General features: G+C 34.5%; 4 protein-coding genes and 1 long non-coding RNA gene across 15 annotated transcripts; 2 read left to right on the forward strand and 3 right to left on the reverse strand.

The window, feature by feature from the left end:
- Window positions 1–374: 374 nt before the first annotated feature.
- LOC123199128 (UPF0235 protein C15orf40 homolog) lies at window positions 375–3,853 on the reverse strand. Of its 8 annotated transcripts, none has more exons than XR_006498197.1 (5): window positions 3,577–3,853; window positions 3,403–3,491; window positions 2,680–2,950; window positions 841–949; window positions 375–658 (listed from the first exon to the last, which is right to left on the reverse strand). XR_006498197.1 is itself a non-coding variant. In XM_044613990.1 (3 exons), exons 1-3 carry the CDS (start codon window positions 3,755–3,757, stop codon window positions 2,822–2,824), a joined length of 399 nt encoding a protein of 132 aa, XP_044469925.1. In that variant the 5' UTR covers window positions 3,758–3,852; the 3' UTR covers window positions 2,543–2,821. The 8 variants fall into 8 exon arrangements, 1 of the variants encoding a protein (XP_044469925.1); XR_006498193.1 differs by lacking the exon at window positions 841–949 and adding an exon at window positions 2,160–2,366; XR_006498194.1 differs by lacking the exon at window positions 841–949.
- A 5,391-nt stretch (window positions 3,854–9,244) lies between these two features.
- LOC123199130 (G-type lectin S-receptor-like serine/threonine-protein kinase LECRK1) lies at window positions 9,245–11,999 on the forward strand. Of its 2 annotated transcripts, XM_044613993.1 has the most exons (2): window positions 9,245–9,297; window positions 9,524–11,999. In XM_044613993.1, exons 1-2 carry the CDS (start codon window positions 9,288–9,290, stop codon window positions 11,806–11,808), a joined length of 2,295 nt encoding a protein of 764 aa, XP_044469928.1. In that variant the 5' UTR covers window positions 9,245–9,287; the 3' UTR covers window positions 11,809–11,999. The 2 variants fall into 2 exon arrangements, with proteins under 2 accessions (XP_044469928.1, XP_044469926.1); XM_044613991.1 differs by lacking the exon at window positions 9,245–9,297 and having other exon boundaries at window positions 9,329–11,999.
- An 855-nt stretch (window positions 12,000–12,854) lies between these two features.
- On the reverse strand, window positions 12,855–13,648 carry LOC123199132. The gene is made up of 2 exons (XR_006498200.1): window positions 13,321–13,648; window positions 12,855–13,138 (listed from the first exon to the last, which is right to left on the reverse strand). It is a non-coding gene; the product is annotated as an uncharacterized LOC123199132 (long non-coding RNA).
- A 756-nt stretch (window positions 13,649–14,404) lies between these two features.
- LOC123199131 (UPF0235 protein C15orf40 homolog) lies at window positions 14,405–21,512 on the reverse strand. 3 transcript variants are annotated; one of them, XR_006498199.1, is made up of 5 exons: window positions 21,298–21,512; window positions 21,166–21,212; window positions 15,871–15,912; window positions 15,151–15,421; window positions 14,405–14,820 (listed from the first exon to the last, which is right to left on the reverse strand). XR_006498199.1 is itself a non-coding variant. In XM_044613994.1 (4 exons), exons 1-4 carry the CDS (start codon window positions 21,476–21,478, stop codon window positions 15,293–15,295), a joined length of 399 nt encoding a protein of 132 aa, XP_044469929.1. In that variant the 5' UTR covers window positions 21,479–21,512; the 3' UTR covers window positions 14,996–15,292. The 3 variants fall into 3 exon arrangements, 1 of the variants encoding a protein (XP_044469929.1); XR_006498198.1 differs by having other exon boundaries at window positions 14,405–14,833; XM_044613994.1 differs by lacking the exon at window positions 14,405–14,820 and having other exon boundaries at window positions 14,996–15,421.
- A 2,615-nt stretch (window positions 21,513–24,127) lies between these two features.
- On the forward strand, window positions 24,128–26,026 carry LOC123198919 (G-type lectin S-receptor-like serine/threonine-protein kinase LECRK3). Its single transcript, XM_044613726.1, has 2 exons — window positions 24,128–24,802; window positions 24,845–26,026. The coding sequence occupies exons 1-2, from the start codon at window positions 24,128–24,130 to the stop codon at window positions 26,024–26,026; spliced, it is 1,857 nt and encodes a 618-aa protein (XP_044469661.1).
- The last annotated feature ends 393 nt before the right edge of the window (window positions 26,027–26,419 follow it).

The raw sequence follows: 26,419 nt of genomic DNA on the forward strand, positions 1-26,419 counted from the left end.
TGTTACTAAATTAGTTTATTACTCTAGTTCTCAGGATTGTAACAAAAATGAAAACACAACAAAATTGGTTGCCATCTTACTTTCTGTTATGCTAATTTGGGTGCTTTCTTATCGCCTACAGGAAACTCCTCATGGCTGTCAGTCTTTTGGTTTATACGATTTTGGATTCTATGAAATAGGCAATGGTTTTAGGGCGGGAATCTTTATTGCCAGAATAGATAGGAAAATTGTTGTTTGGACAGCGAATTATGACAACCTGCAGTTCCCGCCGATGTTACATTGATTCTTAAATGCGGTGGTAGATTCATTCAACAATCACTGAAGGGTCAGGAGACATCCATTGTGTGAATTTCTAAACCTTTTGCAAAAGCATGAATGCTTAATTCAGTAAATTTTATTTTCTATAATTCTGATAAGGTCCTATGGCAGAATTTTGTACACCCCACCAATACATTGTTACCAGGTCAACATCTCTTAGCAGGGAAACAAGTGGTTTCCAGAGTCTTGGAAACTAATCAATCAACCAGGATGTTTTGGCTTAAGATGCAGAAGGATGAAATCCTTGTGCAGTACCCAAAGGATACTACAGACAGAAGCACACATGCCTATTGGCTATGGCAATGTGTCGTTAAACGTGGATGTTGATGGCCATTTTTACCTGCTCAATTCAACAGATTTCAATATAAATAATCTTACACCAGGAGACAATTCTACAGAAGAAACGATCTATCTGATGAAAATTAATATGGATGTGATCTTTCAACTCTATTCAAATAAATTAAAACATAACAACAATAGGTCAATTCTCTGGGCTTCTATATAAGACCCTTAAGTGTTCACCTATGGGTCTCTGTAGCCTTAAAGGGTATTGTGTTCAAAATGATCAAGAAATCAGGCGTCGATATCTTCCAGGATATGCAAGAATTAAAGAGGGCAGCTGAGCCTCAGGCTGTCAAAAGAATTTCTCAGCAGAAAGTTGCAAAAGCTAGGCTGGAATATCAAGTACACAATTAAGACAGTAATATTTCATGAGAAGATGGTTCATATTCCGATCCGAAATCACAATCCAAGGAAGAATGTGAAGAAGCAAGTTTGAAAGATTGTCTCTGTCAAGCTGCAATATTCAAAGACATGGAAAATGCACAAAACACAAACTTCCCATGACAATAGGGAATTTGAAACTACATCATAATCAAAGCAGATAATTCAACATCTGCATTTGCCACCAAAGGAGGAGCTGCCAATAAAGGAAGCAAAAAAGAGCATCAAACAGATATTTTAATTGCCAGTGCTTCACTGACTGCTTTTACACTCATTATTTTGACAGTTGGAATCCTCATTTGCAGGAATCCAGTTTGCACATATAATAGCATTTGCACCAATGGCAAAATTCTATTAGAAGAGGATGTTGGTCCAAAATGATTTACTTATTTGGAACTATTGGAAGTGACTAACCATTTCAATGAAGAGATTGGTAGAGGAGCATTTGGGACAATTTTGCAGGGAAAATATTTAAGAGAGTTATTTGTTCCCAGGATGTTTGTGGTGTGTGTAACTTCATTTCTTCACGAATGCTATGAGTAGGTTCGTTTGAAGTAATATTAAAGACGCTTGCTTAAGGATTTGCTTCAAAAGAGAATCTAATCTGACCTCCTACCCAAAAAAATTGAAGGAAAAACTAAAAAACTAACAAATCAGAGCCACAACTCTCTTTGTCCAAACACAAGAACAATCTAAGACTAAAAGGAATCAACTTTGTGTTCTCTCATTTTCTGAAATTTGAATATGGACAATATCAAATGATTTTCATAAAATTCATGTTGTCATGTAACTCTTACATTAAAATAATATCTACAAGATGTTCCTGGATTAAGTGAATTCATTTAACTTCATTTGAGAAACAAAAATATCAAATAGAAAGAAAATGAGAGGCAAAGTTTGCAACATAAGCCAAGAAAGTCAGACACTTTGTCGAATTCCTCTACACATCAATACTCTAAAGTTAAAATTTTGTCCAATTCTGCTCAAACTGTCTATAAATTTCAATTTGGACACAAAGCACTCAACAAAAGTGGAGAGGAAAATCAAGAATCTTAACGATAATCTTACAAAAAATAGTAAAGACAAAAATAAATAGAGTTCAAACAGAGAAATAATACAGATTTACGTAGTTGGGATCTGGTTTTCTGTAGGAGAGTTAGCATGTACAGGTGCTTCACATGCTGGTGCTTCACAGAAAGGGAAATGTTCTTAAGGCAATTTTTTTGTGGCTTTCAACGCTAAATTCTAGTTTGAATGGCTGCTATTATACAATGGTTGAGAGAGACATTTCACATAGCTGCAGACCAAGCTTCTGCAGTAATTGACTGAAGGATAATTAGATTATTAATCCAGAAATTTATTAGCAGATTACTTGATAAGAAACAACAAGCCAGCAATAAATAATTGGACCATAGATACGTTCATTGTGTGGTGACTGTATTTATCCTTGATATAAATTCAAAAGAAAATCTCAACCAAAAATAAATTGAAGAGAACAAAATAGATAGGAAAGGATTCATGATAAAAACAACCTAATTAGAAAACAATACATAGTAAAATTAAACTCTAGTAACTCTTGCAGTAACAACTCTAACTAATACAGATAACCTTTTGCAGGTAAAGTATGACAACCAATACCTGTTCTGAAGCATCCTAATCTTCATCATGCCAATATTTCAGAGTCAACTGCTGAATGAATCATCCCGATTATCCAGCTTTTGTTGGGATGAAGAAAGGAATTCAAGCAAACAGATGCACATCGATCATTTCACCTTTTAGTTTAGGACTTTGATGCTTTGTCCAAAGCATTAAAAACATTTTGTGGAGTAACCTCTTCGACAACCACAATTTTGTCCCTTGATTTAGATCCAGAACCTATAGACACTTGCCTTCTTTTCACCCCTAAAACCTGAAACAAGGAAGAGTGAAATTATGAATTCCCATTCTATTAAACATGACGTCCCATCATGCATAAAACATAAATCAGGAATAAAAAATTGAATGAAAGGGGGAAAAGGGTAAAAGACTACAACAATGTTACCAAGTAAAAACTTTTACTCCACAATTATAAAAATTAATTTAGACCATGTCAAGGTGCATCCAGTAGAACTTAAATCTACTATCACCTACAGAATGTTCTTATGAATGTGCTTAGTTTAGGTTAATTCTCTTCCCTACTTGTCCTTTTTTTTTTTTTTTTTGGGTAACTTGTCCATTCATGCTTTCAGGATATGTAAAGGGAAATTTTTGGATTGGACCAACAAGAAGGAAAGATAAACAACATCCAAACTCTTTCTTAACATCCCCTTTCGTTTTCAAAAAAGAAAAAGGAAAAAAATTGAAAACCCAACTAAAACTCACCGAGCTGATGTACTCGAGAAGTGCCGCGTTCGCTTCGCCGTCCTTCGCCGGCGCGTCAATTTGCACTCCCACAGCCTCATCACTCACATCTTCGAATAACAAAACAACATGAACACACAAATGAAAATAAAAAAAATAAAGAAAGAAATCAAATAATCAAAATTTTATACGAACCTGTAATAGAGGAGACTTTGGAGCCAGGCTTGGCGTGGATGGTGATGGCCACAGAGGTGGAAGAAACGACGCGAATACATGAAGGTAAATTGTCGTTTTGAGTTTTGTTAGCAGAGACCTGGGAGGACAGAGTTGACTCGTCCAATTTCGCCTTGGCTTTTCCTTTTTTCGCCGGCGCCATATCTGTATCTCAAGTTCGGCAACGGGGAATGTTTAGCGTGATGAGTGTTCAACGTTGAGCAATAGAGGTGGGCCGTTACGGCCCCAAAAAATGCCAGCCCATGGCCAGTGCATGCCGGGTTTACGGGAAAGGCCCACAGGTCAGCCTTGAGACGGCTTGCCTTACAAAATTATTTAAAAAAAAATAACAAATTAACATTCCGTTAGAGGGTAGCCGTTATGCAACAGTTACTTATTACTCTCCGGCAGTGATGTAGTTATTGTCTATAGTTATTTTAGTATTTATTTATTTATTTATTAATTTTTCTATAAATATTACCCTAATTTTATTCGATTCTTTCGTAACTATTCAACTTTCATTTCTCAAATCAAAGTAATATAATCTCTCTTAATTCTTAATTGTTTTTTAATTTTATTTTAATTTTTATAATTTATTCAATAATATTTCATTTCTCAAAATCATTTCAAAAAGGGTTATAATTAAAAAAAATTCAATTATTTTGACAATAAAGAAAATCAATATTTAGATGAAAAATCACAATCACAATCACAATTGCGAATGCCAAAAAATTAAAAAAAAAAGTCAAAAGTTTGGAAGCACTTTAGTCAAGCAAAAGAATATATTGGTGGTAAAATGATTCAACATACATTATACAAACATTATCATTAAAGTTTAACATGTGTGAGTTCGAGTGGTATCGGACAACTCCGTAAGCATATTACAAGCATTGAAAAAAAAAATGATACAACACGTAAAAGGTAACAACGAATTTCATTCATAATATAGTGACATGTAAATCTGTCTTATAGTAATAAATTATTTTATATTAAATGTGTACCATTTAATAAATTTAATTGTATAAGATGAAATAAAATTAACACAAGAGATGAAATAGGAACAAAGAAAAATTAAAATTGATGTTGGAACTTCTTAGACCTCATTATGTTTAATGTTAAAATCTTAAAAGCTTTTGTTTTTTAAGAATATGATGTAATGAATATTTTATAACCTTTAAAAAAATTCCTCTATTCAATTTTTTTATAATTTATTATGAATAAACAATTTGTTAGAAATTATCGGGGAAACTTTGGAGACCCCTTCATTATTGACAATAGAATGTGTTAGAAAATTTTTATCTGAAATGTGTTTAAATTATGAAATAGATAGAAGTTTAGGTTCATTTAGAGGTAAACAATATTTTTGGTCTATCATCACGAAAAATATATAATAAGTAGTTTCAAACTTTTTTTTGGTGAATTTACAAATTACATAAATATTGATAATTTGTCTTAAATTTTGAGTGAAAATGATCAATTTGGTATTATTGCATAGTGGAGAGCATATAAAAAATATTTTTCAATATCAACTTTTAGTGTTAGTGGATCTGTATTAGATGATATATGATTAAGTTCACATTCAAGTATTTTTTAAAATATTATATGCAGGAATGATTGAGAGACTGTGGATTTCAAATTGTAAAATCGGGTTGTTAAAATTATATTTAAAAATTTTAAAAATTCAGATATAGTTCAAAGTAAAAATATATTATACTTGTAAATTATAATACATATCATTTTTTTTTCCATGTATGATTTTCTTTATTTTATTGGTTTGATTATCTTTTATCATATGAGATTTTTTTCTTTCATAAACAAGAGTTTTTAAATAAATTTCTATAAATACTATCCTCATTTAACTTAAAAAATTATGAATTTCAATAATTTTACAAAAAATAAAAAGTTTAATTATTGGTGAACCGGCTCATAAAACATGTAGGCTAGCTTGGTTAAAATAAAATTTGAGTTGAAAATTTTTTAATAAAAAATAATAATTTTCACTAGGCAACTAACCATTTACAAAAACTTAAGTATAGTAATAATTTTTATTGAAAGAAATTGAATCAAACAAATTCAATAGACGTTAATGCTTATATTATTTTAAGTTAGAAAATTCCAACAACAAATTAAAGAAAATATTATTTAATAACTAATTATATTTGTTCGTTAAATTTAAAAAAAAACGAAAAATAAGTTAACTTTTTAAATTTAAATCTCCAACTACTAATTAATATTTAAGGATCTCAATATCTCACTCAGTAGAATTAACGATGAGTTTGACCAATTTAAATTTAGCATAACTTGTTATACCACAAACCTTGTCAGGTCATCTTGCATTTTTGAAAGGCTCAAAGCATGGCCCATAGCATGACAAGCGTGCTTTTGTGAGCTTTTTGACATTATTTAAAATTATAAAAAATAAAATAAAAATTATCAATGAGAAGCCTAATAAAGTTATAAATATTTATTATCAGTATCTTCTATTGATATGAAAGTTTTTACCAACAAAAATTAAACCAAACTTTGGTGGATTTATAAGTAAGAACTCGAAAAAACAAACAAAAGAAAATAAAGAGTGAGTTATTAATGTGGTTTATCTGATAATAGCAAACGCTGACAATTACGGTGGTATTATTACTAAGACAATAACATAGTTGTATTATTGAAACAATTAATTGATAAGAATATCTTTTTGTGTGTTTACTTTTTCTATCATTTTTTTATTATTAATAATTTATAGCAGGGAAAGTTAAAGTTATATGTAACATTATCTTTTAAAGCATGGAAGTTGATGGTTTGATAGACGTTGTCTTGATCCTGGTATTGTAGGAAAGTAATTGCACTTCAGTTTTGATTATTAAAGTTAGGGAAAGTGACTTCAAGATAATATGAAACAATTATTTAATGTTCAATATATTACAATAATCATGATAGATTTAATCCCTATTTCCTATTTATGGATTCTTGATGAGGTCACATCTAGTTTAAAACATTTTCTTTGAGTTATGAGCTAAAGTAATGTTTATTTGCCAGTTGTGAATCCCTTTAACAGGTCCTATTGTTGTTTAAACAAACGTTAATCACCCTAATTGCAAAACGATTGACATAACACTCACACTTGTAAAAACTCCATCAACTAAGGACAACTAACAACAAGTACTTAATATAGTTCATGAATGATTTTTCAAGAATGACTTGAGTTTATTTAATGCAAAGAAGTAATGTTTTTAATCTGTCCAAGAAGTTTAAAGCTCCTTTTGAAACTCACAGTGGTTACAAGATAAAGGTTTTTAGGTCTAGTAGAGGTAAGGAGTATAATTCTTCCAAATTTGACAAAATTTTGAAGATGAAGGAGTGGAACATCAACTTAAAATTAGTTATTCTCCTTGACAAAATGGAGTTTCAGAAAGAAAAACAAAACAATCATGGAAACGACAAAGTGCACATTGATAGAGAAGTATTTACCCAAAAAATTATGGGATGAAACTATCTATACAATAGTTTATCTTTTGAACAAGTTGGCTTGTGGTGCAGTTCATAGGCAAGATTCTACTAGAAGCTTGGAGTGATATAAAATAATAAAATTATACAAATACACTTTTAAATACACCATTAGATACATAGATGATGTGTTATAATGTGATTAAGTGGATTTTAAATTAAGAATAGAGTAATCCCTAATCACACGATGACATATTATATATGCACCTAATTGTATTCTAAAAAGTATATACACATAGTATTGTTCGATAGAAAACCAATTGTAAAACATCTAACAATTGTTGGATCATTGAATTATTCACAAATTCCTGCTAAGAACCAACACAAGTTAGAAGAAAATGTTGAAAATGGAAAATTTCTTATCTATAGCCCTCAAGGGAAAGGTATCGAGTATTAAATCTCAAAACACAAAAGATTATGACTAATAGGTTTGTTGAGTTTGATGAGAATGCACAATGGAATTAGGAAGAATCAAAAGGTGGAGTAGAGGTCTACTTTAGCTACTCATCTTATTGAAGTTTTTTATTCAAACAAATCATATGAGGTGGAGTTGTATGATAATTACAAAACCCATCTTTAGAATCTCTAGTTGGAAATATCAAATCATTGCAAAATGTTTATAAGAGATGCAACTTTGTTGCCATAGAGCTCACATACTCTGATATACGATACATATTGTATTGTACGATATAATACGATATTGATAGAAAACAATACATATCATAAGGTGTATCGAATTAATACGATATAGTAAACATATCATATAATATAATATGATACAATATATAGTTTTTATACAAAATGATATACTTTTTAAGAAAAAATAAATGCATTAAGGATGTATATGAAAAAATTTAAAATATTAATGATGTTTGTGATGTTTTTCAAAATGAGGATGTTTCAATTATACTACTTTATTATTAATTTATTATTTTAATTTTTAAAAGGTATCATACAATATGATACACAATATAGTAATTTGAGTTTTTGATATATTATATGATACACAATTTGATTATTATAGTTTGAATATTTTAAAATTATATGCATATATCATTTAATACGGTTTACAATTTGATTCGATTTGAAAATTGTTTAAACCACAATTCAAATGAAAAAAACGGTTTAAAAAATTTTAACCAAACCAAACTATTTTATAAACCAAACTAAACAAAACCATAATTTTTAAGCGATTTGATTCGATTTTACGATTTAAACTAAATTATGTACACTCTTATCCATGTCTTATCTATAATTCATTTTCTTTCTATACATATATATTCTAGTTAAACTTAGTTATTTGAAGTACAAGTTTAGCTTGACAATGGCATTAAACTTCTTCAATCAAATCGAGGTGAATAATTAAGTTTAGAGTAGAATACCTAAAGGAGTGTGCGATGGTACCACAATACTAGTACACCTTAGCCTAAATCTAGCAATTATTCATCTATTGTGAGGCATCCTAAATAAACTAGAAAAATACTATTTTGCCTAATGACTTGGAGAAATAATTCATCTATTCCAATTGGAGGAATTATTGTTCTGTAGATGGATTGAGAACCAGTCCAGAACAATATAAGTAGTTTAGAGTTCTGGGCTTTTAACCAGTCCAGAACTACAATTCCTCCAATTTGAATCCCGTGTTAGTAGGGTGGGGAATATCGGATTTCCTAGAAACCGTGTGATTTTCTTGGAGAAAAGTGGGAAGACTTAGAAATGTTATGGCAGTGGCAACGAGATTGCAGGAAGTTGCTTTGACAAATAGCATTTCTAGCTGCATCATTCTTCCATTTACCGTATGATCAATTTTCAAATTCAAATGAAAGAGACAGCTCTACAAAGGTTAAGGCCATTGACCACTTCACAGTCTTTTGAGCATTATATTATAATTCAAATTCAATAAAATTACGTATACTCAATTTTAAATATTAATTAGATGATTATATAATGTGTTATAATATAATTGAGTAATTTTGAATTAAATATAAAATAATACTCAATCATATAATAACACATAGTAACCTAATTAAGTATTTAAAACCGTACCGCTCCATTGTTATACTTGAAATTTAAAGTAATCTTTTATTTTTAGGCTGACATGATAGTTGGGAAAAAATGTGAAAAAAAAAAAAAAAAACTAGAAAAGGAGAAGAAGAAGAAGAAAAGTCAGCATACCGCAAGTGCATTATTGAATGGTAATGGGTGAGTATTGAAAAGTCCAAGTCTTTTGAGCAACTTGACTTGGGGGAGACTTGATAAATTTTCTTAGATCTTAAAAATATGCAGTCAGGATCCTCTTTTGTATTTAGCTCCAAATCCATTCACTACAACCGTATTTCATTTTTTAACATTAAAATGCAGAGATTACATTTTCTTTTAATCCATTCTATCTTCTTGCTCTTCTTATTTGCATCTTCTGTTGTTACAGCTCAACGAAGACAGTCTAATATAAGCCTGGGAACTTCTCTAAGACCTACCACAAACTCCTCATGGCCATCAATTTCTAAACTCTACGCCTTCGGATTTTATCCGCGAGGCAATGGCTATGCCGTTGGAATTTTTCTTGCCGGAATTCCTGAGAAAACTGTCGTCTGGACAGCAAACCGCGATGATCCGCCGCTCCCCAACAACACCACCTTGCTGTTGAGTACTGAAGGCAAGCTTGTCTTGCAATCAGCACAAGGCCAAGGTACCGATATTGCCAATCAGAATTTTGTGTCTGCCTCTTCTGCTTCCATGCTGGACTCTGGAAACTTTGTGCTTTACAACTCTAGTGGAGGAATAATATGGCAGAGTTTCGACTACCCAACTGATACTATTTTGCCAACTCAACGCCTCCTGGCAGGACATGAGTTGTTTCCAGGTGTTTCAGAAACAGATCCTTCCACAGGGAAATTCCGGCTTAAGATGCAAAGAGATGGGAACCTTGTTCAGTATCCAACGAATACCGATGACACAGCTCCATATGCCTATTATGCGTCTGGTACAGATGGGCAAGGTGATAATGTGACACTAAACCTTGGTGTTGATGGCCATCTTTACCTGCTTAACACCAGTGGTGTCAATATAAAGAATATTGCAGAAGTGTATCCAACAGGAGGAGTACTTTATTTAATGAGAGTTGATTGGGATGGGATATTCAGATTATACTCACACAGTTTGAGACCAAATGGTACATGGTCCGCCGTGTGGAACTCGTCCCAAAATAAGTGTGATCCTAAGGGTCTGTGTGGCGTTAACAGCTATTGTGTTTTAAATGATCAAAAACCTGACTGTGAATGTCTTCCAGGATTTGCCCTTGTGAACCAGAGCAATCAGACTTCCGGGTGTGAAAGAGATTTCATTGCAGAAAGTTGCAGCAATGGGCATGGATCTGTCAAATTCAAGATCCAATCATTGGAGAATACTCTGTGGGAAGATGTCTCATACTTTGATTTGTCAGAAACAACCAAAGAAGACTGTCAACAAGCATGTTTGGCAGACTGCAATTGCGAAGCTGCCCTCTTCAAGAGTGATGATAGGACATGCAGAATGCAAAGGCTTCCTTTGAGATTTGGAAGAAGAGATATGGGTAGTGGATCAAAAACTTTTGCTTTCATCAAGGTAGGAAATGCGTCCTCTGATAGTAACAATGTGCCTGGAGAGGAGAAGAAATACCTCGGAACCAGTTTGATAATTACACTGAGCTGTGTATTTGGCGCTTCTATATTTGTTGTTTTGGCAACTTGTGGGATTTTCATCCACAGATATCAAGCCTGGTCATACAAAAGAATTCCTGGAAATGGTAATTTCAGGTTATGTGAGGACGTTTCACCGATATCATTTACTTTTGCAGAGATCGAAAAACTAACTGATGGTTTCAAGGAAGAGATTGGAAGAGGATCTTCAGGTATAGTTTATAAAGGGACTATGATGCATTGCAATAAGTTTGTAGCTATCAAGAAATTAGAGAAGGCACTAGTTGAAGGGGAGAGGGAATTCCTGACTGAGATAAAGGTAATTGGGAGAACCCATCACAAGAATTTAGTTCGTTTGCTTGGTTATTCCTTTGATGGACCCAACAAGGTGTTAGTATACGAGTACATGAGCAATGGTTCTCTTGCTGATCTACTCTTCACACCTGAAAAACAGCTTAATTGGATAGAAAGAATGGGCATTGCTTGGGATATAGCACGAGGAATTCTTTATCTGCATGATGAGTGTCAAACGCAAATCATCCATTGTGATATAAAACCTCACAACGTACTCATGGATGAGAGTAGGTGCGCGAAAATTGCTGACTTTGGATTGGCGAAGCTGTTGAAACCAGACCAAACTAACACTTTTACCGGCATCAGAGGAACAAGAGGATATGTTGCACCAGAATGGCATCGAAATCTACCTATTACAGTGAAAGCAGATGTTTATAGTTTTGGAGTAGTGTTGTTAGAAATCATATGTTGTCGGAGATGTATGGACCAAAACTTTCCAGACGATCAAGTTGTTCTCGAAGATTGGGTTTACCAATGTTTTGATGGTGGTGAGTTGAGGCAATTGGTAGGAAATGAAGAGGTTGATCTAAAACAATTGGAGAGAATGGTCAAAGTTGCACTTTGGTGTATTCTTGATGAGCCATCGCTACGTCCTTCAATGAAGAAAGTTTTACTTATGCTAGAAGGAACTGTTGAGATTCCAATTCCTCCAAGTCCTACTTCTTTTCTTACTTGCATCTGAGTCTTGGTATAGAAAATATAGCACAATGGATTTGCCAGTTTCATTTCCTTCTTTCAAATGTATTTATGTAGTTTAAAGAGTGAATTTATGTTCCACTTCCGCTCATACAATAATAATCTTTTTGTATAGCTAAAAATCATAATTTAGAATAAGGTAACTTCATTGCCAACAGAGTACGGTTCACAATTTAATTTTGATATGTTAACAAATTTTGAACTCATGCAATTTTTGTTGCGTTAATGCTTGCACTTTTGTCAGCTGCCCTTTGGGGGTTTATCGCTTGATTAATTCAAATTTATCTAAAAATATTTAGTTTTGGATTGTTAAACCATTTTTATTTTAGCACAAAGTGAAAATCCAGAACAAAATATTTTTCAAAGAGATTGAAGCCACCCTGATAATCTACTTAAGTATGACCATGGAATGCCAGTAAGGTTTGTTGCTAGAAGGCACAAAAAATCTTTGACTGTTCTTCACTATTTTTTGACCTACAACTATTGTACCAGATAAATTAAAGTTCCATAAACATAATAGAGACTCAAACTCAAGTTTTTACCTTAAAAGTTCTAATGTTCTATCAATTTTGTTAACCCTTAGAGTCCTATTCTTCACTGCTTATACATACCACTAGGAAAATGCAAATGTCACATTCATAAAATAGTATGTTCCCACTGTTACTAAATTAGTTTATTACTCTAGTTCTCAGGATTGTAACAAAAATGAAAACACAACAAAATTGGTTGCCATCTTACTTTCTGTTATGCTAATTTGGGTGCTTTCTTATCGCCTACAGGAAACTCCTCATGGCTGTCAGTCTTTTGGTTTATACGATTTTGGATTCTATGAAATAGGCAATGGTTTTAGGGCGGGAATCTTTATTGCCAGAATAGATAGGAAAATTGTTGTTTGGACAGCGAATTATGACAACCTGCAGTTCCCGCCGATGTTACATTGATTCTTAAATGCGGTGGTAGATTCATTCAACAATCACTGAAGGGTCAGGAGACATCCATTGTGTGAATTTCTAAACCTTTTGCAAAAGCATGAATGCTTAATTCAGTAAATTTTATTTTCTATAATTCTGATAAGGTCCTATGGCAGAATTTTGTACACCCCACCAATACATTGTTACCAGGTCAACATCTCTTAGCAGGGAAACAAGTGGTTTCCAGAGTCTTGGAAACTAATCAATCAACCAGGATGTTTTGGCTTAAGATGCAGAAGGATGAAATCCTTGTGCAGTACCCAAAGGATACTACAGACAGAAGCACACATGCCTATTGGCTATGGCAATGTGTCGTTAAACGTGGATGTTGATGGCCATTTTTACCTGCTCAATTCAACAGATTTCAATATAAATAATCTTACACCAGGAGACAATTCTACAGAAGAAACGATCTATCTGATGAAAATTAATATGGATGTGATCTTTCAACTCTATTCAAATAAATTAAAACATAACAACAATAGGTCAATTCTCTGGGCTTCTATATAAGACCCTTAAGTGTTCACCTATGGGTCTCTGTAGCCTTAAAGGGTATTGTGTTCAAAATGATCAAGAAATCAGGCGTCGATATCTTCCAGGATATGCAAGAATTAAAGAGGGCAGCTGAGCCTCAGGCTGTCAAAAGAATTTCTCAGCAGAAAGTTGCAAAAGCTAGGCTGGAATATCAAGTACACAATTAAGACAGTAATATTTCATGAGAAGATGGTTCATATTCCGATCCGAAATCACAATCCAAGGAAGAATGTGAAGAAGCAAGTTTGAAAGATTGTCTCTGTCAAGCTGCAATATTCAAAGACATGGAAAATGCACAAAACACAAACTTCCCATGACAATAGGGAAATTGAAACTATATCATAATCAAAGCAGATAATTCAACATCTGCATTTGCCACCAAAGGAGGAGCTGCCAATAAAGGAAGCAAAAAAGAGCATCAAACAGATATTTTAATTGCCAGTGTTTCACTGACTGCTTTTACACTCATTATTTTGACAGTTGGAATCCTCATTTACAGGAATCCAGTTTGCACATAGAATAGTATTTGCACCAATGGCAAAATTCTATTAGAAGAGGACGTTGGTCCAAAATGATTTACTTACTCGGAACTATTGGAAGTGACTAACCATTTCAATGAAGAGATTGGTAGAGGAGCATTTGGGACAATTTTGCAGGGAAAATATTTAAGAGAGTTATTTGTTCCCAGGATGTTTTTGGTGTGTGTAACTTCATTTCTTCAAGAATGCTATGAGTGGGTTCGTTTGAACTAATATTAAAGACGCTTGCTTAAGGGAGAATCAAATCCGACCTCCTACCCAACAAAATTGAAGGAAAACTAAAAAACTAACCAAATTAGAGTCACAACTCTCTTTGTCCAAACACAAGAACAATCTAAGACTAAAAGGAATCAACTTTGTCTGCTCTCATTTTCTGAATTTTGAATATGGAGAATATGAAATGATTTTCATGAAGTTCATGTTGTCATGTAACTCTTACATTAAAATAATATCTACAAGATGTTCCTGGGTTAAGTGAATTCATTTAACTTCATTTGAGAAACAAAAATATCAAATAGAAAGAAAATGAGAGGCAAAGTTTGCAACATAAGCCAAGAAAGTCAGACACTTTGTCGAATTCCTCTACACATCAATACTCTAAAGTTAAAATTTTCTCCAATTCTGCTCAAACTGTCTAGAAATTTCAATTTGGACACAAAGCACTCACCAAAAGTTGAGAGGAAAATCAAGAATCTTAACGATAATCTTACAAAAAATAGTAAAGACAAAAATAAATAGAGTTCAAACACAGAAATAATACAGATTTACGTGGTTGGGATCTGGTTTTCTGTAGGAGAGTTAGTACGTGCTGGTGCTTCACATGCTGGTGCTTCACAGAAAGGGAAATGTTCTTAAGGCAATTTTTGTGTAGCTTTCAACGCTAAATTCTAGTTTGAATGGCTGCTATTATACAATGGTTGAGAGAGACATTTCACATAGCTGCAGACCAAGCTTCTGCAGTAATTGACTGAAGGATAATTAGATTATTAATCCAGAAATTTATTAGCAGATTACTTGATAGGAAACTACAAGCCAGCAATAAATAATTGGACAATAGCTACATTCATCGTGTGGTGACTGTATTTTTTCCTTGATATAAATTCAAAAGAAAATCTCAACCAAAAATAAATTGAAGAGAAGAAAATAATAGATAGGAAAGGATTCATGATAAAAACGACCTAATTAGAAAACAATACATAGTAAAATTAAACTCTAGTAACTCTTGCAGTAACAACTCTAACTAATACAGATAACCTTTGGCAGGTAAAGTATGACAACCAATACCTGTTCTGAAGTATCCTAATCTTCATCACGCCAATATTTCAGAGTCAACTGCTGAATGAATCATCCCGATTATCCAGCTTTTGTTGGGATGAAGAAAGGAATTCAAGCAAACAGATGCACATCTATTATTTCACCTTTTAGTTTAGGACTTTGACCCTTTGTCCAAAGCATTAAAAACATTTTGTGGAGTAACCTCTTCAACAACCACAATTTTGTCCCTTGATTTAGATCCAGAACCTATAGACACTTGCCTTCTTTTCACCCCTAAAACCTGAAACAAGGAAGAGTGAAATTATGAATTCCCATTCTATTAAACATGACTTCCCATCATGCATAAAACATAAATCAGGAATAAAAAATTGAATGAAAGGGGGAAAAGGGTAAAAGACTACAACAATGTTACCAAGTAAAAACTTTTACTCCACAATTATAAAAATTAATTTAGACCATGTCAAGGTGCATCCAGTAGAACTTAAATCTACTATCACCTACAGAATGTTCTTATGAATGTGCTTAGTTTAGGTTAATTCTCTTCCCTACTTGTCCTTTTTTTTTTTTTTGGGTAACTTGTCCATTCATGCTTTCAGGATATGTAAAGGGAAATTTTTGGATTGGACCAACAAGAAGGAAAGATAAACAGCATCCACACTCTTTCTGAACATCCCCTTTCGTTTTCAAAAAAGAAAAAGGAAAAAAATTGAAAACCCAACTAAAACTCACCGAGCTGATGTACTCGAGAAGTGCCGCGTTCGCTTCGCCGTCCTTCTGTTGCGGACTGAACAATTTAGAGGCACTTATGGGGTGATGGAGGGAAAATGGAAATATGAAGTAAATGAAAAAGTTAGCTGGGCATAAGGACAGTGTCGTTTTGCAATTATATTTCATTACTTAGTGCTTTTCAATTGTACGTAATTAGATGATACGGTGTCGTTGTCTTGCTTGTTGATTGCAATTGTTAGCTGATACGATGTCGTTCCATTAGTGGATTGTGGTGTCTTAAATAATGAAAGCATAATGAAAATGTTCAGTTTTGGCGCAAAACTCATGTTAAGCTTCCCTCTCCTATTCTGTAACCTTTCTCTGCTTCTGGAATTTTCTTAATTCTCAAATTAAGTGCGACTTCGTGCAACAGTGGTATCAGAGCTTCATCCTGGCCATGGCGGACGGAACTCGTCTTCAGGAATTGCGGCGAGAGCTCACACAAGTAATCTCTGAGACGGTGACTGAATCTGAGCGACGACAACAAGATCGACTTGAGGAATCACAAAACCGTCTTCAACAATCGATGGAGAATTTGCAGAATTTAATACGTGGATTGAGCATTCAACAAGCGGAGGTAATTGCTCAATCAGCACCACGACAAGATGAAGGCACATCTCGAGTGGTTCAAGAATCACGATATCCATGGGGAAGAGCAACGAAATTGGACTTCCCTCATTTCAATGGTGATGAGTTTGACAATTGGATATTACGAGCACAATATTATTTTGAGGTAGATGATACTCCGGCCAATGATCGAATTAAAATTGCGGCATTACATTTGGAAGGACGAGCCATGCAATGGCACCAAGGGTTTATGAAAACTAGAGGTGATGTGATTATTTCTTGGGAAGAATATACGACAGCGATGAGGGCTAGGTTTGGCAACTTTGCGTACGACGATCCGTTGGCCGACCTGAAGAATCTTAAGCAGGTAAATTCGTTGCAGAAGTATCTTGATGAATTTGATGCATTATATCCAAGAACTGGCATTAGAGAGGACCAGGCTTTGAGTTTTTTTTTGTCTGGATTGGTGGATGAGCTACAGATGCCAGTGAGGATGTTTAAGCCGAAGACATTATCCGAAGCTTATTCACTTGCTAAATTACAAGAGATTACGGTGGCGGCCATCAAGAACCAGCCTAAACCACTTATTAAGACACCTCAGGTTCCTTATGCCAATAAACCTGGGTACCAAGGTTGGGCTAATAATAACTTGCCTCCAAAGCAGAATACAACTGCAGGCTTGTTACCGACACCGAATATTCCTAAGTTACCATTACCAGTTTCTCAAAAGACAGCAACAAGTAAAATGTTTGATGAAAAAAGGGCTAAGGGAATATGTTTTTGGTGTGATGAAAGATTTGTGCCTGGCCATAAGTGTAAGAAGAAGCAAGCATTTGTCATCCAATTGCATGTCGAACCTGATGAGGAAGAAGGAAATGAACTGAGGGAATCAGAAGTCAGAATTGAAGAACCTGGACTGATGCAACTTTCTCTCCAAGCTTTAGATGGTTCAGTGGGGTTTCGAACTATGAAGGTTAGTGGTATGCATGGTAGAAGGAAGCTTTTTATACTCATAGACTCAGGAAGTACTCATAACTTCCTTAGTGAATGCACAGCTCAGAAATTAGGATGTGTCATTACAGAAGTGAAGGGTGTTCAGGTAACTGTTGCCAATGGTCAAGAGCTCCAATGCAAAGGCCTATGTGAAAAGTTAGAGATTAAGGTGCAAGGCCAAATTCTTTACATAGATGCTTATACCCTTCCGTTGAGTAGTTATGATTTAATTCTTGGAGCACAATGGTTAGTCGGACTCGGTGACATCGTTTGGAACTTTGAGGCCTTAACAATGAGGTTTTTTGTAGGAGGGCAACAATATTTCTTAAAAGGTTATGCAGATCGAGAGGTTAGTGTTATAAGAAATGAGCAGCTAGGCAAACTACTACATAAGCAGCAGCAATTGGCCTTTATTCAGTTGTTACTAGTTAATAATGAGGGAGCTGAAATGCAGATTTATAACCTTCAGACGTGTGAAGGAAATGAGGCTGGGACTTGGCAAGAGCTGGACCAATTGTTGAATAAATATCAGGCCATCTTTGAAGAGCCTACAAGTTTACCACCAGTGAGGCTTCAAGATCACAGAATTTTATTACAAGAAGGAGCACAACCAATTAACATGAGGCCATATAGGTACAGTGGAATGCAGAAGGATGTAATTGAAAAGTTGGTTCAAGAAATGTTGGAATCGGGGGTGATTCGAAACAGCAACAGTCCTTACTCCAGTCCAGTGGTGTTGGTGAAGAAGAAAGATGGGACTTGGAGAATGTGTATCGATTATAGAGCACTAAACCAAGTTACCATTAAAGATAGATACCCTATTCCACTTATAGAAGAGCTACTTGATGAGCTAGGAGGAGCTGTTGTTTTCTCAAAAATTGACCTTCGTTCGGGGTATTGGCAGATTCGAATGCACCCTTCGTCGATTGACAAAACTGCCTTTAAGACTCACGAGGGCCATTATGACTTTTTAGTGATGCCTTTTGGCCTCACTAATGCTCCGTCCACGTTCCAAAACATCATGAATGAGATTTTCAGGCCTCACTTGCGGAGATTTGTTTTAGTTTTTTTTGATGATATATTGGTCTATAGTAGAAGCCATCAGGATCATTTATTTCATTTAGAAGAGGTGTTGAAGTTGTTAGAGTTAAACCACTTATACGCTAAGAGAAGTAAGTGCATTTTTGGAGCATCACATGTGGAGTATCTTGGCTATATTATTAGTGCTGCAGGGGTGACAACAGACCCTAAAAAGGTGGAAGCTGTGCAAGCATGGCCTGTTCCTAGGACTCTTAAGCAGTTGAGAGGATTTTTGGGATTATCAGGTTATTATAGAAGGTTTATTAAAGGATATGGGCAGATTGCTAGACCACTAACAGAACTCTTGAAGAAGGATTCCTTCCATTGGACAGCAATAACGCAAGCTTCTTTTGAGCAACTAAAATGTTCCTTGAGTACAGCACCAGTATTAGCACTTCCTAACATGACCAAGCCATTCCTTATTGAGGCAGATGCTTCCAACAATGGCATTGGAGCAGTCCTCATGCAAGATGGTCATCCAATTGCGTATATTAGCAAGGTTCTTTCCCCCAAGAACCAACTTCTTTCGGCCTATGAAAAGGAGATGCTTGCCATTTTGTTTGCCATTCGAAAATGGGAGCATTATATCAAGAATCAACGGTTTGTCATACGGACTGACCACCAAAGTTTAAAGTATCTGTTGGAACAAAGAGTGACCACTCCTTCGCAGCAAGCATGGGTTGCTAAGTTAATGCAATTCGATTACACAATTGAATACAAGAAGGGAAAAGAAAACGTAGTCGCTGATGCATTATCCAGAGTGCCTGCATTAGAAATTCATAGCTTAACTGCTACCATTTTACCTGCTGAGTTGATGGAAAAAATCACAAAAGGTTGGCAGCATGATGATTACTTACGAAATATTATCACAACTAAGGAGCAGAATCCTCAGGCTTATAGCAATTTTGAGTGGCAGAATGGTCATCTGAAACGGAAAGGCAAGCTGGTGATAGCTAATTGTCCGCAATTACAAGAACAGCTACTGCAATTGTTTCATGATTCGTCTATTGGTGGGCATTTAGGGATCACTACGACTATGAAAAAATTAGCGCAGGTGGTTTATTGGAAAGGGATGTGGAAGGCTGTGAGGAATTACATTCGTAGTTGCTCCACTTGTCAACAATATAAGCCTGAAAATGTGGCTTCTCCTGGTCTGTTACAACCTCTTCCAATGCCTTCAGGAGTATTCACTGATTTAACCATGGACTTTATTGAAGGCTTGCCGAAGTCGCAGGGAAAATCTGTTATCTTTGTGGTTGTTGATCGCTTAACAAAATATGGCCATTTTATTGGCCTGAGTCACCCCTTCTCAGTACAGATGGTAGCTCAACTCTTTTTAGATCAAGTGTATAAGCTGCATGGTAACCCAAATACAATAACTAGTGATCGCGGTATGGTTTTCCTTAGCAATTTTTGGAAAGAACTCTTCCGTTTGCAAGGTGTTTCTCTTCAGTACTCTACTGCCTACCATCCTCAAACGGATGGTCAGACAGAAGTGGTGAATAGATGCTTAGAAGGGTACCTTAGATGCATGGCGGGTGAAATTCCTAGTTACTGGTTTCGATGGCTTTCCTTGGCAGAATATTGGTACAATACCAATCACCACTCCAGTATAAACATGTCTCCTTTTGAGGCCTTATATGGCTATGCTCCTCCAATCCATGTTCCTTATTTCCCTAAGGATTCCAACATGCCAGAGGTTGACACAATGATGCGGATTCGTGAAGCCACCATCCAGATTCTTAAGCGGAACCTAGCACTAGCTCAGCATCGTATGAAGTTATTGGCAGATAAAAAGAGGACTGATCGTCATTTTCAGATTGGCGATTTTGTCTATGTCAAGCTACAGCCTTATCGCCAAGTTACTGTTCATCAGGGCAATTCCAAGTTTCAGCCAAAATACTTTGGCCCTTATCAAATTCTGGATGTTGTGGGACAGGTTGCTTACAAGCTGCAGCTTCCTCCTGAGGCCATGATTCATGATGTATTTCATGTTTCACTTTTACGACCTGCTTATGCTCGCGTATCGGCTTCTCCCTTTTTGCCTCCTCAATTTCAACAAGTTCTAAAATCTCCTCAGGCTGTTCTTGATAGGAAGCTTATCAAGCGTGGCCATGCTCCAGCTGTTAAATTGTTGATTCAGTGGCATGGGGAACCTGTTCAAGCTGCTACCTGGGAATTTGCCGACGTGATTAGGCAACGCTTTCCTGACTTCTCCCTTGAGGACAAGGAAGCTGGGGAGGGGGCAATTGTTGCGGACTGAACAATTTAGAGGCACTTATGGGGTGATGGAGGGAAAATGGAAATATGAAGTAAATGAAAAAGTTAGCTGGGCATAAGGACAGTGTCGTTTTGCAATTATATTTCATTACTTAGTGCTTTTCAATTGTACGTAATTAGATGATACGGTGTCGTTGTCTTGCTTGTTGATTGCAATTGTTAGCTGATACGATGTCGTTCCATTAGTGGATTGTGGTGTCTTAAATAATGAAAGCATAATGAAAATGTTCAGTTTTGGCGCAAAACTCATGTTAAGCTTCCCTCTCCTATTCTGTAACCTTTCTCTGCTTATGGAATTTTCTTAATTCTCAAATTAAGTGCGACTTCGTGCAACACCTTCGCCGGCGCGTCAATTTGCACTCCCACAGCCTCATCACTCACATCTTCGAATAAGAAAACAACATGAACACACAAATGAAAATTTAAAAAAATAAAGAAAAAATCAAATAATCAAAATTTTATACGAACCTGTAATAGAGGAGACTTTGGAGCCGGGCTTGGCGTGGATGGTGATGGCCACAGAGGTGGAAGAAACAACGCGAATACATGAAGGGAAATTGTCGTTTTGAGTTTTGTTAGCGGAGGCTTGTGAGGACAGAGTTGACTCGTCCAATTTCGCCTTCGCTTTACCTTTTTTCGCTGGCGCCATATCGGCACCTCAGTTTGGCAAACGGGAATGTTTAGCGTGATGACTGCTCAACGTTGAGCAATAGAGGTGGGCCGTCACGGCCCCAAAACAATACCAGCCCATGGCCGGTGCATGCCGGGTTTACAGGAAAAAAAAAAAAAAAGAAGAAGGTTGTAAGTTTGGAAGCACTTTAGTAAGCAGAAGAAAATATTGGTAGCAAAATGATTTAACATATATTATACAAACATTGTCATTAAAGCTTAACATATGCAAGTTCAAGTGGTACGGGATAACTCCGTAAGCATATTACGAGCATTAAAAAAAATGATACAACACGTAAAAGGCAACAACAAATTTCATTCATAATGTAGTGATATATAAATCTACCTTTCGGTGATAAATTATTTTATATTAAATGTATGTTATATAATAAATTTAATTGTATAAGATGAAATAAAATTAACATAAGAGATAAAATAGGAACAAAGAAAAATTAAAATTGATGTTAGAACTTCTTAGACCTCATTATGTTTAATGTTAAAATCCTATAAAAATACTCATTTATTATTTGATTTATCTAAAATTATTGTATAAGAAATGTTTACCTTTATTGTATTTACCTTTATTGTATAACAAAAGTTTCCCCAATACCTTTATTATTTGAACTTCTTAGACCTCATTATGTTTATTGTATAACCCTAAACCCTAGACTAAAATTATTGTATAACAATTTGTTAGAAATTATTGGGGAAACTTTGGAGGTCCCTTTATCATTGACAATAGAATATATTAAAGAATTTTTACTTGAAATGTGTTTAAATTATGAAATAAATAGAAGTTTGGATTCATTTAAAAGTAAACAATATCTTTGATCTATCATCTCGAAAGATATATAATAGATAGTTTCAAACTCTTTTTTGGTAAATTTATAAGTTACGTAAGTATTGATCCAAAAATGATTAATTTGGTATTATTGCATGGTGGAGAGCACATAAAAAATATTTTTCAATATCAACTTTGACTGTTAGTGGATGTGTATTAGATGATCCAAAATCAAGTTTACATTCAAGTATTTTTTAAAATATTATATGCAGAAAAGATTGAAAGACCGTAGATTTCAAACTGCAAAATCGTGTTGTTAAAATTATATTTAAAAATTTTTTAAATTCAGATATAGTTTAAAGTAAAAATATATGATACTTTTTAAATTATAATACATATCATTTTATTTTTCCATGTATGATTTTCTTTATTTTATTAGTTTGATTATCTTTTATCATATTACTGAGATTTTTTTCTTTCATAAACAAGAATTTTTAAATAAATTTTAATAAATATTGTCCTCATTTAACCTAAAAAATTATGAGTTTTAATAATTTTACAAAAAATTAAAAAAAATAAAAAGTTTAATTATTGGTGAATTGGCCCACAAAACATATAGGCTAGCTTGTTAAAATGCTCACAAAAGCACGCTTGTCATGTTATGAGTCATGCTTTGAGCCTTTCAAAAATGCAAGACGGGCTCTAGCACGATATGACAAGGTTTGTTGTATAATGAGCTATACTAAATTTAAATTGGCCAGATCCATCGTTAGTTTTATTGAACGAGATATTGAGATCCTCAAATATTGTTTAGTAGTTGGAGATTTAAATTTAAAAGGTTAAATTATTTTTTATTTCTTTTTGAAATTTAATAAATAAATATAATTAGTTATTAAATAAGATTTTCTTTAATTTATTGTTGGAATTTTCTAACTTAAAATAATATAAGCATTAATATCTATTGAATCCTTTTGGTTCAATTTCTTTTAATAAAAATTATTACTATACTTAAGTTTTTATAAATGGTTAGTTGCTGAGAGAAAATTATTTTTTTTAGTAAAAAATTTTCAATTCAAATTTTATTTGAACCAAAAATCCTAAAATGTTATTTAAAATTATAAAAAATAAAATAAAAATTATCAAGGAGAAGCCCAATAAAATTATAAATATTTACTATCAGTATCCTCTATTGATGTAGAAGTTTTTACTAACAAAAATTAAATCAAACTTTGGTGGATTTATATGTAATAATACAAAAAGACAAACAAAAGAAGATAAAGAGTGAGTTATTAATGTTGTTTATCCGATAATAATAAGAGTTTACATTCACGGTGTGATTATCACTAAAATAATAATATAGTTATATTATTGAAACAATTAATTGATAAGAATATCTTTTTGTATGTTTACTCTTTCTATAATTTTTTAATTATTAATAATTTATAGTAGTGAAAGTTAAAGTTACTTGTAGCATTATTTTGTAAGTATGGAAGTTGGTGGTTTGATAAACATTGTCATGATCTTGATATGTTAGGAGAGTAATTGCACTTCAATTATGATTATTAAAGTTAGGGAAAGTGACTCCAAGATAATATGAAACAAATATTTCATGTTTGATATATTACAATACTCATGATAGATATGGTTCCTATTTCCAATCTGTGGCTTCCTGATGAGGTCACATTTAGTTTAAAACGTTTTCTTCAAGTTATGAGCTAAAGTAATGTTTATTTGCTAGTCATGGATACTTTAAAATCTTCCAAACAAAAAGAGGTGCACTAATTTAAGCGTGCAAAAGACACTGAAAACTTCCGTCAACCGACTGACACCATATTAGGGGGCCAAAGCATGGACTGCTCCTCCCAACTGATGTCAAGTAAATCAACATTTGATCACTCCACAGGACAGTTTCGTCTCAGAATAACCAATGGAGAACTTGTTACCTATCCTGTAAACCATACCCATGGAGCTACGGAATTTTATTGGAAAATTACTGGACTTGACGACGAGTCAGAATTATTTCTTAGTACTGTTGGTGTTTTAATGTTACGCAATGGTAACAAAACTCTGAAAATATTAGCCAACAGCTCTTATTCCGACGATAACAAAACTGTAATTTACCGTGCAACACTTGATACTGATGGGATCTTAAGGCTATACTCACATCACTTTGACACTAGTGGAAAATCTAATGTGAAGGTGGAGTGGTTTGCGTTAAAGAATAAATGTGAGGTGAAAGGCTCCTGCGGTTTTAATAGCTACTGTTATAGCAACAGTAGTGAAGCAGACTGTAAATGTTTCCCCGGGTTTGACTTCATCAACCCGCGGAAGAGATTCCTGGGCTGCTACAGAAATTTCACCGACGAAGAAGGCTGTAGAAGGAAGGAGCCGGAACTTTTTTACAATATTGCTGATATGGAGAATACAAAGTTGGGAGGTTTGCCTGATGCCAAGTTATCTATGAACAAGGAAGATTGCAACAAGTCTTGCTTGTACGATTGTCACTGTGGAGCTGCATTATATGTTAATGGAACTTGCAGTACATTCAAACTTCCACTGATGTAGGGGGTAAAGAATCAGTCTGATTCAGCTACTGTCTTTGTCAAGTGGAGTTCAGGCAACACTGGCCCCAACATCCCACATGATCAAATTATCTCACCGGACGCTCTTCAAGATGGAGTTGAGACTGAAAGCAAAAAAAAACTTATTTCAATTCTTGCTGCAAGTTTGAGTTCCATCACATTCTTGTGTTTCATCATAGCGATTTCCAGTTTCTTTATGTACAAGCTCCGAGTTAAGAGATATAGAAAGCTTCAAGGAAATTCGAATTTAGATTCAACCCAAGAGTTCTCATTACAATCGTTTTCTTATAATGAACTAGATAAGGCCACAGATGGGTTTAAGGACGAGTTGATGAGAGACTGGTTTGGAGCAGTCTACAGAGGGTATATGTTTAATGGAAAGAAGAAGATTTCAGTAAAGCGGTTGGAAAATCCTATGGAAGAAGGAGAAAAGAAGTTTCGAGAAGAGATGGCTATAGTTCGCCAAACGCATCACAGAAACTTGGTTCGTTTGCTTGGATTTTGTCTGGATGGCTCCAGGAAGGCTCTTGTTTACGAAGATATGGGGAAGGGTTCTGTTGCAGATTTCATATTTAATGAAGACAAACGCCCTTACTGGACAGAAAGAGTGAAAATTGCTTTAGATGTGGCGAGAGGAATCCATTATCTCCATGAAGAGTGTGAGCTCCCAATAATTCACCGTGACATTAATTCCAAAACTATTCTCGTGGATGACTCTTGGACTGCTAAGATCTCTAATTTCAGCTTAGCTAGACGTTTAATACCGAATCAAGGGGAAATGCTTGCTGGGTTCAAAGGCACCCGAGGCTACACAGCACCTGAATGGCAATCGAATGGGCCAATAACAGTAAAATCAGATGTTTATAGTTTTGGAGTCGTGCTGTTGGAGATTATATGTTGTAGAAGCAATATTAAAGTGAATGTTTCTACACCAGATGAAGTTCTTCTTTCTACTTGGGTCAATAACTGCTTTGTTTCCAGAGAGTTAAAGAAGCTGGTAGCGGAGGAAGAAGTTGACATGAAAATGCTGGAAAGGATGGTGAAGGTTGGATTGTCGTGTACTAAAGATGACCTAAATCTGCGTCCTTCTATGAAAAATGTGATATTGATGTTAGAAGGAACTATGGACATTCCTGTCCATCCATGTCCAACTCTTCTTATTTGAAGGAACTATAGCCTTTAGGCATGTCCATTTTTTAAGTTTCTAGTTTTCTGGATTTGGTTTCGTCAACAAAATATGTGAAACATGTTATTATTCAAGTTATTGAGTATTTATGGCTAGAATGCTTTGTGTTACTATAACTATACACGTTATATATGAGTGAGATTCATTTCTCGTGTAAGCTTTTATGTCAAGCTCTACCTCGATTTTTTATACTTGTGCCCCTAGGACATTATTGTGTGACATTATTCACATCAGCATGTCCCCCAACAACATTTCAAGATTAACTGAGATTAGATACAGTTCATCTCCTTTGACTCTCTTTTTTATATGAAGTTTTATTTTCATAGGTTAAGTTGCGTAAAAAATATACCTAATTATTCTTGTAACTGATCA

The sequence above is a fragment of the Mangifera indica genome, chromosome 16 (assembly GCF_011075055.1).
Source record: "Mangifera indica cultivar Alphonso chromosome 16, CATAS_Mindica_2.1, whole genome shotgun sequence".
NCBI lineage: Eukaryota > Viridiplantae > Streptophyta > Magnoliopsida > Sapindales > Anacardiaceae > Mangifera > Mangifera indica.

What these genes read in the sequence shown, in the direction of transcription:
- LOC123199130 (XM_044613991.1), top strand. Translation starts at nt 9,376, where the DNA reads ATGCAGTCAGGATCCTCTTTTGTATTTAGCTCCAAATCCATTCACTAC.
- LOC123199131 (XM_044613994.1), bottom strand. Translation starts at nt 21,478, where the DNA reads ATGGCGCCAGCGAAAAAAGGTAAAGCGAAGGCGAAATTGGACGAGTCA. An exon ending in CAAAGTCTCCTCTATTACAG is followed by an intron (nt 21,213 to 21,297) that starts GTTCGTATAAAA and finishes TCTTATTCGAAG; the next exon opens with ATGTGAGTGATGAGGCTGTG. An exon ending in TTCTCGAGTACATCAGCTCG is followed by an intron (nt 15,422 to 15,870) that starts GTGAGTTTTAGT and finishes TCCTTGTTTCAG; the next exon opens with GTTTTAGGGGTGAAAAGAAG.
- LOC123199128 (XM_044613990.1), bottom strand. Translation starts at nt 3,757, where the DNA reads ATGGCGCCGGCGAAAAAAGGAAAAGCCAAGGCGAAATTGGACGAGTCA. An exon ending in CAAAGTCTCCTCTATTACAG is followed by an intron (nt 3,492 to 3,576) that starts GTTCGTATAAAA and finishes TGTTATTCGAAG; the next exon opens with ATGTGAGTGATGAGGCTGTG. An exon ending in TTCTCGAGTACATCAGCTCG is followed by an intron (nt 2,951 to 3,402) that starts GTGAGTTTTAGT and finishes TCCTTGTTTCAG; the next exon opens with GTTTTAGGGGTGAAAAGAAG.
- LOC123198919 (XM_044613726.1), top strand. Translation starts at nt 24,128, where the DNA reads ATGGACTGCTCCTCCCAACTGATGTCAAGTAAATCAACATTTGATCAC. An exon ending in ACTGTGGAGCTGCATTATAT is followed by an intron (nt 24,803 to 24,844) that starts GTTAATGGAACT and finishes CCACTGATGTAG; the next exon opens with GGGGTAAAGAATCAGTCTGA.